We start from the raw sequence: 17,109 nt of genomic DNA on the forward strand, positions 1-17,109 counted from the left end.
GTCGTGTAGCAGTACGCGTGCGTGACACAGCTTCAGAAAATAAAAGTTTAAGCTGAAGAAATTCATCTCTCTTGTGGTATTTCAAGATGTATCTATTAATTGCTTGCCTGAGGTTTCAAGACTGACAAAATCTATCCAAAATTGCACTAGGAAATCCTCTGAGTTCAGTCAAGTCTCTGATTTAGTCAGCTTCAGCTATCACTGCCATCACCAGCTCATCTATAAATACATCTGCTTTCACAGCGTGTGCATTCTGAAATTTCCCGTTGCCTCCTCAGAAGTGCAGGACTATCGTCTGCTGTCAGACAAGCCCGGCTTGACCAAAGCCAACATGAACCTAGCCTAAGAGGCCAAGCCCATCCCTTTCTGTTAGCTTTGATAGCCGCTGCTATCATTTGATAGTTCGCTTGTCCCCAGTCCAAGTTGGCAGGGTCAGCCCAAGCTGATTGGAGCTGCAGACATTTTTGCTGACTGGAGTCATGCTATCTTTGCCAGTTTGCTGGAATAGACACAGACACTGATTGGGTCATGCTGAAAACATTCCTGTCCTGTGAAGCAAGTCTGTTTGTATTTTAGGTTTGCCAGTGCTAATGAATTAAAAATCTTGGGCTCGCCACAGTTTGCTGCTTAATAATGCCTGTGACAGAAGGATTTTTTCCTCCCTGAAGCGTGACAGCATCGTAAACCCTCGTCACTGGCAAGGAGAGGAAGGAAAAGCGGAATTGTGGAGCAAAGCGGAAAAGGGTGATCCGGGAGGACAGCAAAGCCTATGGGAAGCGCAGGTAGCAGCCTGCTGCCCAGCCAGCTGTCTCGGCTTCTCAGGCCTTGTCAGTCTGGGCTATGCAGCAGGTGCAGCCTTTTCTTTTAGTGAAGCTTTACTCCATAAAGGCAAGGAGAAGCCAAGGCAGCGGCTGGCCCCGGATGACACAAGCGCAGACGCTCCGCTAAGGGAGGTAAGGCAACAGGTGTGAAAACCGAGCGGTAACAGCACGTAATCGGAGTTCTGCTGCAGAGGTTTTGTGGAGAAACAGCAGCCAGTTCTGTAGACAATTGTGCTGCTCATTAAATCTCATTCAATTCCAGTTTGCCCACTCACCCTTGTCTCTGCCTGCAGAGGTATTGTTCTTCATGCAGGGAGAAAGCAGGTGGGGAATTGGGGGCAGTCGGTCTGCGTGTTTCCTGCATCACCTCTTTTGCACACAGGCTGCTTCCATCCCTCTCTGTTCTCTTTGATTGCTTTTTGCGGTGAAGAGCTTGAGGATTCCGAACAAAAAGGAGCGAAGGGAGAAATGCAATATAAAAAACCCAAAATGGATAGCAGGGTAATTGCTGTGTATAAAGATGAGATTTCTTTTTGTGAACTGGAATAAAATGAAAACACTCTCCTGTGTTATGATAGAATTCACCATTGCTTATTGAAGGGGTATTGATTTTTTCCCTCACATAGTAGGTGATTAAAAGAGGTAATTTGAAGACATCGCAGACCACAGAGTATGTGACTGGGATAAGACAACAGATTTGCTCCTAGCAATATTTAACGGCAACTTTAAAACCTCTGGCAGAATGCATCATTCTAATTTCCTAGGCTGTGATACGAAATGTTAAGTATACTCTTATGTGGAAGACCACTTGAGATAGTAAGCAGATGTCAGGGAAATGTGTACCAACAACACAGAATGATGAACAGCCTTGTTTCAAGGATGTGCTTATCAGTGCTTATCACTTAAAATCTCTTTTTTTTTTTTTTTTGCTTTACCTTGTATTGGGAGGTATGGAAGGGAAATATGATAAAACATTTTCGATTAGTAGTTCTATTGTTTTTTAAAAACAATGAGATGTCTCAGATGTTTCTTGTAAAGCGAGCATCTGAGGGGGAAAAAAGAGATCAATAATGCTCAGAAGTTAAAAGTTATTTAGTCTAATGCACTGCACTTTAAAACAGAATATTTCAGTTGACTCCAAGGATCTTTTCCTGAGTCCAAAAACACACACTGCAGCAGTTTAGTTGACTTTTCTTTGTCTCTGCCCAACAGATATCAGTTCAGTTTTTGTGTGTCTTGATTATTAGTCATGGGGAATAAAGAATGATCCATGATACCCTTCACTTATTACTAGAAAGAGACACTCTCAGCTCCAAATAAAGTTTATTCAAAATAATGATTTTAGATTACCTGTTGTTATTTTAAGAGAAGATTATGCACTTGAAAGAACAATTTCTTGTGTGGCATTGCTACATATCACTCTGCTAGCTAAATATTAAGACAAAGCAAATAAAAGAGGAATGCTGAAATGAATGGGCCAAATGGAAATTTGATACTATCCCACTGCTTGCAAGGCAGTGATGCCAGGGAAGTGTGTGTTTCACTTGCACATCACCAAGGAAGATTATAATCCTGAAATATTGTTCTGTTCTATTGACTTTCTGAGACTGCCAAATAATTAAGTGTAAATTGGAATGAGCTGTTGGGATTTCCATGCAATACAATAGCCACTTTGCTGAAAAACTGCAAGACTATTGGCTTAGGAAACTGGCTTTTGTTTTCACTAGCTAAATGCTGTGTTGTCTACTGGCATGGTACAACTTTTAGTAAACTCGTTATATTTTCCTGAAGGATTTGGTTCCTAATTGACTGAGGAGTTTTTATGGTAATTTAGAAGCTACTCTCATAATTGTCCACATAGTTGGTATGGATACAATGCACCCTGGATAGCATAGTCTTCAGTCCTAAAATAATTTCTTTATGGGTAGATATTTGCGTGCATGAAGTCCCACTGACTTCATGTTCTCCACACATGGGGCTAATCGGAAGATTAATATCTCTGAATTTTAGCAGCTTTGTGGTAGATATACGAGGAGTTTAAGTTTACGTTCAGCTGTTTAGTAGAGTTTAACCAAAACTGTTCATTCAAAAGGTTAAATATACGTAATAGAGCTCAGGGTACAACTTTTGAGTGTTCAGAGATATTTTAATTACACCATTACAGAGGAGTAGTAGCTAATTCTTTTGTTGCTCAACAATTCTCCAGTGCCCTGCTTGAAATGACCTAGCAGTTTTCTCAATGGACAGGGTTTCATCTCAGCAAAACCACTGTTTGGAATTGGTGGTCTCAGAAGAAAGACGGAGGACTGAAGAAGGTCCTGATCCGGGAGTCAAACCCATGCAGACAGACCCCTCCACCTGCACAGAGTTCCACTGAAGAATCACCACCAAGGTTTGGAGACCCAGAAACTTTCTGAGGGTTCAGCGTGTGGCTCTCGGGCACGGTTGGAGTGGGGGAGCATGGGTGGAAGGTCAGAGGACGGGTGCCTCCTCATTGACACCACGTGGAGTGGTGTGGACGGTTCCAATCATGCCAGGCTTGGGGTCATGTTACTCTCAACTCCCCACCCCTTCTTCCTTCTTCACCTTCAGAACCAGGCAGCATTGCCACGAGTCAAGGCTTGCTGAAGGGGCAATGGCGGGGAGCAAGCAGGTGAGGAGAGGGGAAGCTTCCTTTGCCATTGTTCTTTCTAATCTCTACATAGCAAAAGGAAGGCAGTCTCTGCACTGAATTTCACTTACATCCTTTTTAAATGGAAAAGTGAAATGGCGCTCCCTTGACTTTGATTCTAAACATTACTTAGCTAGGATGGGAAAGGTAGCTGTGAATGCATGAAAGGCATTAAAACGCATTTGTTGAATGGTGTCATGTGCTCTGTAATAAATGTATTGTTTGTATTCTTGCAGCTGGAACAAACAAGTAAAAGCATTGACTCGAGTGCCCACATGATCACCACCGCCAGGGTACCTGCTGATAAACCAGTACGAATTGCCTTCAGCCTCAATGACTCCCCAGGTACAGTTTAATTTACACAGTAAACCATGATGAAATAATTGCTTTTAAATTTTATGTGTTCTTACCAGTGTTTACAGTATCAAATGAAGTCCGGCATTATGGGTGGATTTTTTTCCTGAGTGATAACATGTGATCAGTTTTCCTGTCCGATAACATTTAATGTTTCCATTAACAGTTTCATTGGACTAAAACCACTAGACTGACAGTTTAGATCTTAGCTTTCTTTCAGTGGTTTGTGGAATAGACTGAGGACTGTGACTAACTATTGAATTTACCTGCATATGCAGTATGTCTGATTTTAAGGGATTTTAAAACAAGAAAAGTAAAAGGACATTTTGTGCTGAGGGTGAGGCTAGAGCACGGAGAGGCTTTCTCTTCAGCAATCATGTGCCCAGCTTGGGGAAAGGTTTCAGGAAACAGATGCCCCACATGGCGTGATCCCTGAGAAAGCAGCAGAAATTTCGTTGATGCTTATCCTGTTGGCTAGTGCTGATTGAGCGTTAATTTCCCCAGACATACCCTGTACATACACAGACCCTTTGGCCTTTGACATAGAGGAATATTGTTAGTTTGCACCTTAAATATTACTAAGATCTGGAGAGCTGTTGCCAAACTGTAAAAGTCAGAATGCAAATCGGAAGCTGAGAAACATCCCCAAAAAAGTTGACTGTGCTGTTGTTAAAGGTGAGTGCCTGGAGTCAGGGTTGAGATGTGTTTATGGCATGAAATATAAGGCTCTCTGATAGTGATAACTGAAACCCACTGCTGATGAGTGCTTTATGGGACGGTATGCATTGTAGGATAATGTGTGAGGCTGCTTCCTGAGCTTTGTGTGAATAGAGTCTTGGCTGGAATACAATTTTCTCATTTTAAAAATATTTTAGAATACGCGTTATCTTTCCTAGCTAATTGTTGTGTAACATTAATTTGCAGCTACAAGGCTGAAATAGAATCTCATTCCTTAAGCAAAGGAATTTGAAAACAAACATCTTCATATATTATTGCACATAACTTTCAGCTCGTAAAGATGAGTGACACAGAAAGATTGGGACAAGGAGTATAAAGAAGCACATGTGGCTATCTATGTGCCCTTTTTCATAAATGAAAATAGTCTAGTAATGACACTTTTATTACAGAAAGTAATAAGGAATCATTCTCATGTCTCAAGATATAGTAACATGGTAAATTTCTTAGAGGAATTATGGCAAAGATAGGTCTTGGAGAGAGATGTAAAACAAAGGGGAGTGCTCTTACAAATTATGGAAAAAGAATGCTTATGTGAGATGCTGAAAACAAGTCAGGGAAAGCTGAGCCCATGGGAAAATCAAAGAGGGTAGAGTGGTTTGTGACCAGAGACGGCAGTAGGAAATGACAAGGTTGTGAATAACTTGGAAGAAGAGGACATAAAAGGCAGGAAGCCTAGCGTCCTTAACATTGCATCATATTTTATTTTTTACTTTTCTATCCTGCTAATAATTCCAGCCTCTCTCTCTTAACATTTAGAGAAATAAACAGAAAGATAATTTTTTCTGCTACATTTTGTTAAACTTTTCCATAATTTCAAGTCCTTTATTGTATATATATAACTGTTCCTGCAGTATGCAATCCAGAATCTCTGTGAGTACTGATAAAACTAAATAGCAACCAGTAAAGCGAGTGCCGTGTTCTCCTCTGCATCACACCCCCTTGGGGGCTACCAGGAGGTCTAAACCAGCATACTGTTCTACCACGTCACAAGAATTCCGCTCTTGCTCATAGTGGTAAGCCTGAATATGGTTATTATATTTGATATATTTAAAGAAGGCAAAGGAAATAAACTTTTGTCAGGTTTGAAAATTTCCAGCAAACTGTAGTTGAATCAAGAGAGTACAAATAAGTATTTAATGCTTTTTTTTTTTTTAAGATGAGCTGCAAAAACATTTAACAGATAGACTACCTTTAGGTATTCCACACTTGGCTTCCCTCCCGCCCCCGCCTCATTTTTTTATATTTCTTTAATCTTTATTTTCACCTTGACAAGAATATTTGTTTTCAGTTCAAACAGGAGTTGCCTCCTGTTAAGTGTGAGAGTAAAGCATCAGGTGAGGCTCGTGTAATGCTAGGGTATGTACAAAAAGTTCTTCACCAGGACTAAGCGGCGAGGGGATCTGACTTAAGCTTTTCCTTAAATTCTACCTCACTTGAAAGGCACAGTGACAGATTTCACCAAGAAAGGCTGCGTTCTCCTTCCGGGGGCTGTACAACTGCTTACTAGGAGGAACTGGCAGCGTAACTAGATATAAAAAAGGGAAATGGAATGTTTCTTCTGGGTGGTGATTATCTCACTGGCTAGGATTGTAACCAAGCACTGGGGGTGAGAAGCAGCGAAAGGAGAAACTGCTCTTAACTCATGAGAAGAGATGACTTTGTGTTAACTGACCTCCTGAATGTACAAGAAATAATTTAATTGTGTTACATTATTTGTCAGTCAACACCTGATGACTGAAATTCTGGCCAGCTTTGTGCACTATTTTTGACGCGAAGGTAGGCTAACCAGTTCCTTAAGTCTCAGGAGCAGCCCATCAGTGGGTGCTATGTAAGAAGACAGTTTTATTGTGTCTCTCTTATTCCTGTATATATAGCTATCTATGTTTGACCCTTTTACTCAAGCTCACTAAGCTGGCATCAAACATAGGTTTCCCAGGGTGTGTCTGCACACTGTATTGCACCAGTTTGACTTAAGGTACCGTTTTAAATTAATTAGCTCGAAACATATTATTTCAGCATATCTTATATCACTTCAAAACTAATGCAAGTTAAACTGAATATGGTGTCCCAAAATTTAAATTAGTGTTCCCAAATAGAAAGTTCATTGTAGTTTATCCACATCAATTTAATTTAACCAATGAAATTCAGTATGCCCTAATTTATATCACTAACTCTTATTTACCGGACATGCTAAGATACAATAACAGGAACTTTATTAAATTTAGACAAGTGGATTTGTTTTGTGTAATGGTTCTAAGGGAAGGTTTATAGGTAAACATCTCTTCACCTTCCCTGCTAGAGTAAAATCTTGAATCTAGCTGAAAAGTTCTGCTAGTGACACGTGGTGATAAATGACTGGTTTTGAAAGTATTAGTAATTTCTTTTGTTTGAAATGAGTCTCCCTCTGATAGCACCCTCCAGAAAAACCACTGATAACAAAGGCAAAATACACATCTTCTATTGAAAGTGACAGACAGTGGAACAGCGTAATATTTTTGCAAGCACAGCAAATGACTTCTTTTACTCCTCTTTACACCTTTGTTATCCTAGTGACCATGAAGAAGTTTTTGCTTTTGTAGTTGATCATGCAAGACTGTTTTGTAATGGTTGCTTCTTCAATAGCAACCTTCAGATCCCTACTCCATCCTCATTTTGGTTGTAATGGCAACAGGGGCTTTCCAGCAGATAATGTGTTGGTTGAAAACCAGTGGGGATTGCTAAAATACATGGCTGAAATTTACAAAGCTAGTTTCCTAAAACTACACCCAACCTACAAGTAAGAGGCTTGATTTTTGGGAAATTAGACAGGAAGTTAGGTGAGATACCCTCAAGGGAATAGTGGCTGTGCATTCGTCAGAGGATGCTTTAGGCTTACTGAAGGTGTATGGAGTAGGAGGGGTTTGCTCTTATCTCTTCTGTTATGGGCCGTTTCTATTTTTGCGGAGGTCCCCAACTCTTATTATTGAGCAAGCCTTCATAGCCTATTCCTGGGTCAGGCAGTGACCGTTCCCCACTATTTTATGAGTGAGGTAACTGCGAGGTTGTGTAAGGTCATGCCAGGCAGGGCTGTGAATAGAAGCGTGGGAGCTTCAGGCAGCAGTGCCAAGTCGCAGTCACTTAGCCACACAGCCTTCCAGGACGAACGCGGTGAGTCTGTGCCTGTCTGGCAGTAACCAGGGCTGGATCTCAGCACCCTCCTGGGGCCAAGGCTGGACCCCGACACAGAGTGTGTCAGTGTTGTCCCCTGCGAGTTGCAGCATTTGCGGTTGAGTTGGAGCACTTCTACAGTGTAAGGGCCGATCCACTTACAGGATAACAGCCTACTTACGTTACCAATTTAATTCTTTAATTTAGGAGGAAGAGATCTGAATACACTTGCCCACGCATGTAGGAGAAAAAAATAGTACCTGATTGTATAATTAAAGACTGGATCATAACTCAGTTACTCAAGGAAGCAGAGCTGTGATTGGCATTTCCTAAATTTCAAGCACTTGATTTAGCAACCTTAATGTGCTTTCAACACATTTAAATTTTTATGTTCTATTTCTGTCTATCTTTGTGAAGATCCTAGAGAAACTGTAATTTATGCATTTGTACTGCAAGTAAATCAGATGTTATTCCTAAAGTATTTATTTATGAACTGTTTCCCCCAGCCCACAGTTCAGCTAAATGGTGCAGCCATATAGGAAGAGACTGGGGTTTTACACTTCATTGTACCAGACATTGTGTCAGTCAGATAGCAAAATGTGAGGGATTTCACTCATTTGTCTACATGATGGAGGTCTGGGCTACTGGAATCTCCAGAAGACCAGAACATGATTAAATAAGTGAAGCTTTCCAGAAAGCATGATTCGTTCTCAAATGTGCAACATTAGCATCTATCAGGGGACTGAATGCATCAGGACATCTCTGCTAACGAGTAAGCATTTTTGTATGAAGACAATCAGTCTTGATACGGTTCAACCTTCTGAATCAGATGGCTTGTGTAGATCTCTGTAGAAGCCCATCTCATGTTTGTGTTAATAGGTGCTATCAGCAGAGAGAACAGAGCTCACCTGGACAGCGAATGTTGAGCAGCTTAGCCTTGCTGTCCTTACCCAAAGCTGCCCGTCACGCCATTTCAGCAGGAAGGTGCATTGGGTGGGCAGCACGTTAGCGAGGTTGTTCTGTTGTTACGTTGTTAGTTTTGCTGTAGGAACGGTCAGAGAGCTGGCTCTGACACAGCGGGGTACTTTGTCTCAGCCCAGCTGATGGAGAGCACAAGGAGGCAGTGATTTCCCTCAGATGCTCTCTCTTATAATGACAGTTTTCAGCAACAAGCAAAGCAAATGTATGAACCTGATGCAACAAACAGGAAAGTCAAACTATTCCATACACATGAACTAACACTTTGGTTAAGACACCGTCACCTGCATGTGCAGAGAGCTTTACCTTTAGTGCACTTTTAAATATAGACCTTCAAAATTAGTTTCAGAATTTATGGGAAATCAGAAAGTGCTACTTATTTAGAAATCGTGCAACAGGTACTTTAAGTTAGGTGGCTGTAATGAAGTCCCTGGTTTGACTCCTTCACATCACGCGTCAGTGCTGTTGAGTTTGCTGGGACGGCCATAACATTCATGTGTGTGGTTTTCTTCTTTTCTTGTTTTCTTTTGACCAGAATCCTGACTTGTTTTCAGGTGTGGCAACTTGCAGTCTCTAATTTTTTTATACTTTTCTTTTTAAACAAAACATGTTTTCTACAACTGGCTTGAATTAGAAATCCTTTTTCTTTACAAGTGACAGGGAAGGGAGCAGTAAAATAGTGACCACAGGGGTGAGATGCTGTTTGTATCTGGTGAAGAATCAGCCTAGTTATTGTCAGGGTTTTGCGGTACAGAAAAGCCATTAACTTTATTACCAAGGGGGTCTTTGATTATATCAGTGATTCCTTATAACAATCTAGGCACTCATTAAATATTGATAATAAATTGAGAAAAGGAGAAAAAGAGATACTTCTGAGTTCTGTTGTCTGGTTAAGGAGATGTAGAATACAAAAGAACAAATACAGACAGATAGGGAGATAGTTATGAGAGTGTTTTGATCTTCAGAAAATTTTCTTTGACATTTCAGATATTTTCAATGTCTCTGATTTTCAGAGTCACAGATTTTTAAGGCTAGGAGCCAATGTGATTTTGTCTGATCGCCTGCATAACACCCAGTATTCAAGCCTGTAAGGGCAATGGTGATTCTTTTGAAAGAAAATGCAAGAGTTTGTATCTTCCCCTTGACTTTCTGAAAACATCCTCAAAAAAGCTTTAGGAGGCAAATGACTGCTGTCACTTGCTTTCCCCTTGTGTGAAATCTAAACATGTTTATCTTTTACCAAGCGATTTTTGTTGTTGTTGTTCTGGTTGTTACTTTGACAACTGTGAAATACAGACTGACCTGATGCAGTAATTTATTTCACTGGAAGCTGTGCGAGAAGTTTTTTGTTATTCTTTTTGTGGAAATGAAGATTGCAGTTAGCTGTGAGGATTTCCATTAATTTTTGTAAACTAAATACTTCAACCAAAAATTTCAGGGGAGCCTAAGAGAATTAGGAACTCAGAAAAATTTCAAACCTCTGAAGTCTGATGTGCTGCACATCAGATGATGATTTAAACAAGTCTTAAACTAGCATAACTAAAAAAAACCCCAGCAGCTGTTCAATAGATGCTAGGGCAGGCCCATTATAAAATGTACTATGGTATGCCATGATGGTTAGGATACCAATATGTTCTATTTTTAGTACCATTGACTCAGTCACTTGAGTTCAAAAAATAAGCAGGGAACATCTGTTTATTGAAAGGATTTCCTCTATAGTAATTTCTCTCTCTATTCCATCCTTTTAAAAGTATTTCCAAACTTTTTTTACTGGTTCTTTTCCGAAGATAATCCAGTATATTTTCTAATATTCTGACACTGTGTTAATTTGTCTTCTTATTAATCTCCAACGCAGTGAAAAAGTAATTATTGGCTGATGTTTCTTTAAAATTCTTGGGGATGCTTTTGCTTTGTTTTTCTTGAGTTTAAAACATTCGAGGTCCCTCCTTAAAGCTACTGTACCAAAGGCTGTACTGCTGGAATTGTCAAAACAAATAGCAGCTTAACTGCTCTCCACGACTCTCGTCCAATATCTCTGTCAGAATATTTAACAGCTATTCAGCCAAATATTTGTAGAGCAGCTGTACCCCTAGTCGGATTGAGTCCTATTCCGTCTTTCCTTTTAGCCTTGCCATATGATTCATCTGTCTTCTTTTAGAATATTAGTCTATTTTTAAATATTGTACAAGAAAGCAACAGCAAATTAAAGGTAAACACTTGCATATCAGCGTGATACAATTCTATACAATTAAAGCAATTTAAGTATTTTTCAGAATGGACATATTTGAGACATGGTGAAGTTGTGGGGGGGACGGAGGGACAGGTATGACTTTTTGATAATACTAGCAAGATCCCTACCCCACAAAAACATAGAACTTCATTTTGGTTCCTGAGGAAGTTCAAATGCCTTTGCTTTTGCCCTCTGTATCACTGGTTTGCTTTTTTTTCCCTCTCTGGGCATCCCTTCCTAGAGGTGCCCAGCTCTAGCTACGTTAGTTAAAGTAAGGCTCTGACCGTAGGTTAGCCGGCATAGCTATTCTTCATAGGATAAGGTGACTTATTTTACTTTTTACCCCTAACCTACTTTGCTTTATGACCCCTGAGGGCAGGACAAAGAAATAGCAAATATTTGACAAATCATTTAAATCCTAGTCTGTACTCTTTGAGAATATTCAGAATCCTGCTTTGATGTGTGGTCCTTTTAATCTTGTTGGGGTTTTGTTGTAGTGTACAAGTCTGCCAGCGTAGAGCGGGTTGCAGGATCTGACCTATGTTAGCAATTTTCTCCCATGAGACCCATCCTCATTTAATTTTGACACGTTACAAATAACTGACTCTGTAAGCTAGCTAATAGTAACCTTCTCTTCACCTCCCGTAACCTGTAGTAAGACGCATAAACAGTCATCACAATCCAATGCAAAACTGATAGGGTGAAAGTCACTGAGAAAGAAATATTGCAGTGGCGAGCTGTGATGCTACCGAGTATGATTCATATTTCTGATCTCAGTCCAGCTACTAGTGGGCAGGTGTCCACATCACAACGCTGACGTAACTGGCACAGTCTGTCCCACCTTTGCTGAGAGCCTGTACTAAAAATAAAGAAATAAATAAAAACACAGTTTGGCTTGTTGTCATGAATGAACTAACTCTAGCCCGTAAGGATTGTTATATACATGTTAGAGTAAAGCCATTTCTTTGCAGTATGGAGAAATTTGTGGTGCCTTCCCCATTCTAATCACTTCTGTGTAGGTAACAGTCTTCTAGTTCCAGGTTGCCAGCCTGGTTTGTGTGTTCTTGTGCTTGCCTTTGGGTGGTGGGAGAAAAGGTTTCTATTATTGTTGGTTTAGCCCTGGTAAGTCACTGTATTGTGAAGGGGAAGATACCTTTCCCTTCATTCAAGTAACGAACTCTTTGGTAGTAAGGACGCTGTCCTTGGAAGGTTCTTTACTTTGCAGTGTAATGAAGAGTGCAGGAAGAAAGATTGTTTGGATTTATTGTTTTTATTACATTATCACATGTTCTACTGCGCTAACTGGCTTTGTTTCATTTCTTAATTACTGCAATACAAAACAGGCTTTCTGTCTTCCCAGCACCTAAACATTTTCTTATTGCCAACCCAGTGGTATTTTCAAGGAGTCTATTAAGGTGTCTCAAGTGTAGAAAGATAAGCAGATGTGGAGGTTTGGAGGTGTTTGCAGGATCCCAATACTGTTGTGAATATACGCGATGTAGAACTACATTAAACAGATCATTTGAAATGCCCTTTTTGGCAGACATTGACTTATAACATCATGTTTACCTTTTAGATGATGATTCCTCTGAAAACTTCCCTTTGGCATTTCCAGAATTAGATCAGCAGCTGCAGGTAAACTTTTTTTTTTTTTTTACTACAGTTCTACTTCACATTCACTATATTTGTTATGATAAAAAAACTCCAGCTGTTATACTAAGGTGAAAGTTTTCAGTGGTGCTTCTCTAACCTACTAACATTCAATAAGACTGTATATTTCCATAGAAGAAAACATTGTCTTTTCAAGATCTACAGAAAAATTGATTTGACATTTTTCATCCAATTGCAGGGAAACTACTATTTTAACAATCATCTCACCTGCTTTTTTGAATTTTTTTTTACAATTCCTGTGCAAAACACAGCACATACTGCTGCACTGTAATGGAGATAGTTCTTGTGGTTTTGATGAGAGGAGGAATGAGCCAGGTATTATATTCTCATGCCTACAGGCTGTGCTAAGACCGGTATGATCAGCTTTCTCTGAAGCATTCCAAGAGAATGCAAAGGTGTATTTTGTAGTGCCATCTCATCTCTCATCTTGGGTAACTAAAGCTGCTCATCAGGACTGATGAGAGTCTCCTCAAAGTTCCTCTAGTTGACGTTGCATTGCCAGTAACCCTGATGGTTGCCCTAGTATGTGTCTGCAGACAGCACGAGATAAAAGTGGTGAATCCCTTTGTGACCAGTCTGATTTGTCAGCGTAGCAGAGTGGAGCCCTGACATACTGGACAATCAGACAGCAGTTGATGGCAACTCCATGGCTCAGCAGGCACAGAGCCAGTTCTGTATCCAGGGATTATTTCCCTTTCCTCTGTAGCGGTTCTGGAGTGTTTGCTGGCTTTTGTAAACTACTTCAGATCATCTGTTTCCCAGGAGCATTTAGACTTCCTCTGATATTTCAATGTGAAGGCAGTTGTTTCCTGAGTGTAAATTGAGAAAGGCATTAGCAGACCGTGCTGTCCAATGATGTCATCCTTCCTGTCCCCATCAGCTAGTGAGACAACACTGGAGGGCTGCTGACTTAAAGGGCTGACTTTTCTCTCTTGCTGCTCTCATCAAAACGGTGCCTGAGGAAGGAACAGAGGATGACAGAGACTCTTCTTGCTCTGTCCCTCTAATCCTGAGAATAGGGGCAGGTTCCTTAGACATGACAAGGAAAGGTTGAAGGAACGCATCGCAAACTAAGATCTGGGCTGAAAGGAACAGGGTCGTATGTTGGCCTCTGTTCCACTGATTTTCCAGTGCAACAAAGACAATTGATATTTTTTTCCCTCAGAATAATTCAATTTGAGAAAAGCAAAATTGTTTTGTGGCTGAAGCACTGAATTGAAAGTAAAGAATCTGCATTCTGTTTCCAGCTCTGTCAGTGACACATTGTGTGATCCTGGAGGAGCTGTTTCATCCCTCTGCTCATCTCTGAAATTAGGTTAATAATTTTTACCTTTTTTGTTAAAGAACATTGAGATCAGTGGATGAAGACTGCTCTAAAAGAGCAAAGTATGATTATCATTACTGCTGTTGGTACATAAAAGCAAAATTACTAGTGTTAGATATAGGTACTTTACAGGCCAAGTGATGATTTTTTTTATTAGGACTTTCATGACCCATTTCTGGAACATATGATGTACTCTAAATGTGTAATTTCATGATAGACTGAAATTGCTCCTCTGGAAGCATTCAAGTCTGCTGGATAAATAATAGCCCTTCAGTAAAAGTTTTTTAAGTACGCACTAGAGCAATTCCACTAAGTACACCCTCTTGGCCTGGTAAGTACTTGACATTTTTTTCAAGAGAACCTTCCTTTACTCTCATGATCTCAATATGATAACAAATTCAAAGAAACAATCAAAGGCTTTGATTCAGATAATGTTCTTTTTATTATCCTTCAGAAGCTCTTTTTGGTAACGTTGAGGTAGTTGAAAGGATGACTCATGAGGACATTCCGGCTGACTCAACCACACAAAGGTATAAAGTTAGTGGTAGTGCTTCATCCTTTAGCTTTTCAAGCTTTTGTGCATATTTATATTTAGATGCCTTTATGTTCAACCAGAGGCAGTTAAGTCAACACAGAGTTCTGAGCTGATGCAGAGGTAACAGCGCATTTGGCTTCAGCAATGAAAATTTCCATTTTCTTGCTTTTGTCCATCTAGATCACAGCTTAGAGTTGTAACTATTTAATGTAATTACATTATGTTCATACTGCTTTAAAATTTCAAACAAGCAATAACTGTAACAAAATTATAATCTACCTAGTTACATTTTCTTATTAATTACTTGTTTAAATTGCTATAATCCAGACTGCTAAGGGTGTGTCAGCCCTGTATAGCATGTGGGTGCAATTTATGTTAACGTAAGCATACCAGCTTTGAAACAGGTAGCTCCTGTGTTACAGAACCGAACTACAACATGGGCTTCACCAAGACCTGCAGAAGTACTGAATGGTGGTGTCCCTTGTCATTCCAGCTACGCTTTTCTCTGTCCCCAAAGCTAGCCAGTATAAAGCAGCACACATGAAGTGTCGTGTAAACAAACCCTTTAATCAACTGTGGCGTAGCAGCCCGAAATGCTTGAATTTGTAAGAATGCTGGTACATATTTTCATAATAAAAATATCACATCTAGAGCCACAAGATTTTCATCACCATGCCATAAATACAGTCAAAAGCATTTGTATTTTATTTAAAGAAGCAAACTATAAATGCAGGGAAGGTGGCTGTATAATAATAGACACTTTAAAAAAAATAAACAAAATTTTCCAGGTTTCAAACATACGAAGGAAAATTTTGAAACCTGTTTTAAAAAGAAAACAAAGGCCAAATTAGCTGATCTTCAGGTTGGATTTTGAAAGCAGCTTGAAAGCTATGTAAGTTCATAGAGTGACTTGGAAAATCAGAGCCTTAGAATTTTATGCATGCAGGTGGCAGACCACAGCCTGAGTACCAAGCAATTTGCACCTCTGTTTTAGGCTTCAAGCCCTTGCCCTTCTATGTTAGGCCCTGGCAGACAACTTGGCTGTTTGAGCAGAATTACCTAGTGTTCCCACTTTTCCTACCACGATCCTACCATACCTACCCCCTGGGCACCGGTGTCCGATGGCAGGGCCAAGTTCAGTGCAGCCTCCTCCTGACAGGCTAATAAACCCTGCTGTCCAAGCACCAGTGCCAGCTTTAGAATCATAGAATCGTTGGAAAGCACCTTTAAGATCGTTGAGTCCAACCGTACGGAGGTAGAGGTAGGACTGGCTGGAGGAAAGGCATTTCTAGGAGACTAACTGCAAACAGCTAATTCTCTATAAGGACTCTTACTAGAGGACAATCCTAATTGAAAGTTACAACTTCTTTCTGAAGAATAAAAATGATCAGTCTGGTGTTCTGATCTACTGGCTAGGTTCAGACCACACATGTTGTCTTTTCCAATTACCTTTTTGAATGTTACATTTTTCTACTACTGTGAGAGGAAGAAATTTCAAGAAGCAATTTGTAAGAAAATAATATCAATTCTCTAACTCAAAAGGTTTGCTTTTGATTTTTTTGTTGTTTTTTTTTTTTTTACTTAAAAAAAAATGTAATGTATAGTCAACCAGACACAAAAGCCCTGCATATGAGAACAGAGCAGTTTAAGCTGTCTGCAAGAAAAGCCTGGTCTCTTTTGCAGCTTTATTGTTAACAAAACTACAAAGAAGTTCCTGATATGCTACCAGTGAAACAAAGCTCATATTAATAAACTTCTTGCTTTCAATTCCTTTTGTTTGCAGTGTTAGGAATTATTCTCTTCCCAGTGACGAGCAACGCTTTGAATGAGGATAAAGCACTTGCTTATTTGGGCGTCAGTGTCATTTCCCCCCGCCCGTGTGTGAACAATATGTGGTGGGTCGTGCAGTGAGGGTAGGCTTGGTACATTTGTCAGTCAGTTATTGGGAAACATTAACCTTTGCCTTGTGTAAAAGTTGGACTGGGCCTTGGAAGGCACTTCCTTGATTAGCTGCGTAGTGGGTGGTGGCCCCTCTGACAGACACTCTACTACGGGTTATCTGCTATATTTAGACACCTACATCAGCATCTAAGGCCTTGGTGTTTAGGTCACTGAATATAGAGGAAGGTATCCAGTGTTAAGTACCCGCATTACTATGCCCTGTGTGCTGTCTGTCCTGTTCCAGCATTTCCTGTGACTTGCTCAGTCCATCTCCCTCTTCTCCATCAAAGTCTTTTTTCCAGCTGGGAGTTTGATCCTGAAGAGAGAAGAACACAAATCACATACGGATGCACAGGGTGTTCTGTAACTCTTTATCATCTCTTCTCATGAAATTATGAGCTTGGGAGAGGAATTTATGTCATGTTTTGTATTACAAATCTGTGGAGTTAGATGACTGTAAGATTGCTGCAACAGAAAAAAGGCTCCAACCATTTATAATATCAGTTTGTTAAGGCTAGGGGTAGTTTTTCATGCTTTGATAGGAAATGTCTATACAAAAGAAACAGTGAAAATACTATAAAAGGGACAGTTTGTTGCGTGTGATACAAGCATTTAGCAGAAACCTTGTTCACTCTGGAATTTTAATAATGGAACTATTGCTTCTACTGACTACCAAGACACTTGTTAGACACATACAAA

The 17,109-nt window shown here is 40.0% G+C and overlaps 1 protein-coding gene across 2 annotated transcripts in view; it reads left to right on the top strand.

Annotated features, from left to right (window-relative positions):
* The first annotated feature begins 587 nt into the window (after nt 1-587).
* The window catches only part of MAP3K7CL (MAP3K7 C-terminal like), a 30,950-nt gene continuing 14,428 nt past the window's right edge, over nt 588-17,109 (top strand). Inside the window, exons 1-4 of one of the 2 annotated variants that reach the window (XM_009707398.1) lie at nt 588-953; nt 3,069-3,213; nt 3,729-3,837; nt 12,516-12,574. In XM_009707398.1, coding sequence (XP_009705700.1) covers nt 3,768-3,837; nt 12,516-12,574 — 129 coding nt within the window. In that variant the 5' untranslated portion in view covers nt 588-953; nt 3,069-3,213; nt 3,729-3,767. Of the gene's footprint in view, nt 954-3,068; nt 3,214-3,456; nt 3,475-3,728; nt 3,838-12,515; nt 12,575-17,109 lie in introns of those variants that run through there. The other variant, XM_009707397.1, reaches the window with a different exon arrangement.

The sequence above is a fragment of the Cariama cristata genome, unplaced genomic scaffold (genome assembly GCF_000690535.1).
Source record: "Cariama cristata isolate BGI_N322 unplaced genomic scaffold, ASM69053v1 scaffold5569, whole genome shotgun sequence".
In the NCBI taxonomy this organism is placed as follows: domain Eukaryota; kingdom Metazoa; phylum Chordata; class Aves; order Cariamiformes; family Cariamidae; genus Cariama; species Cariama cristata.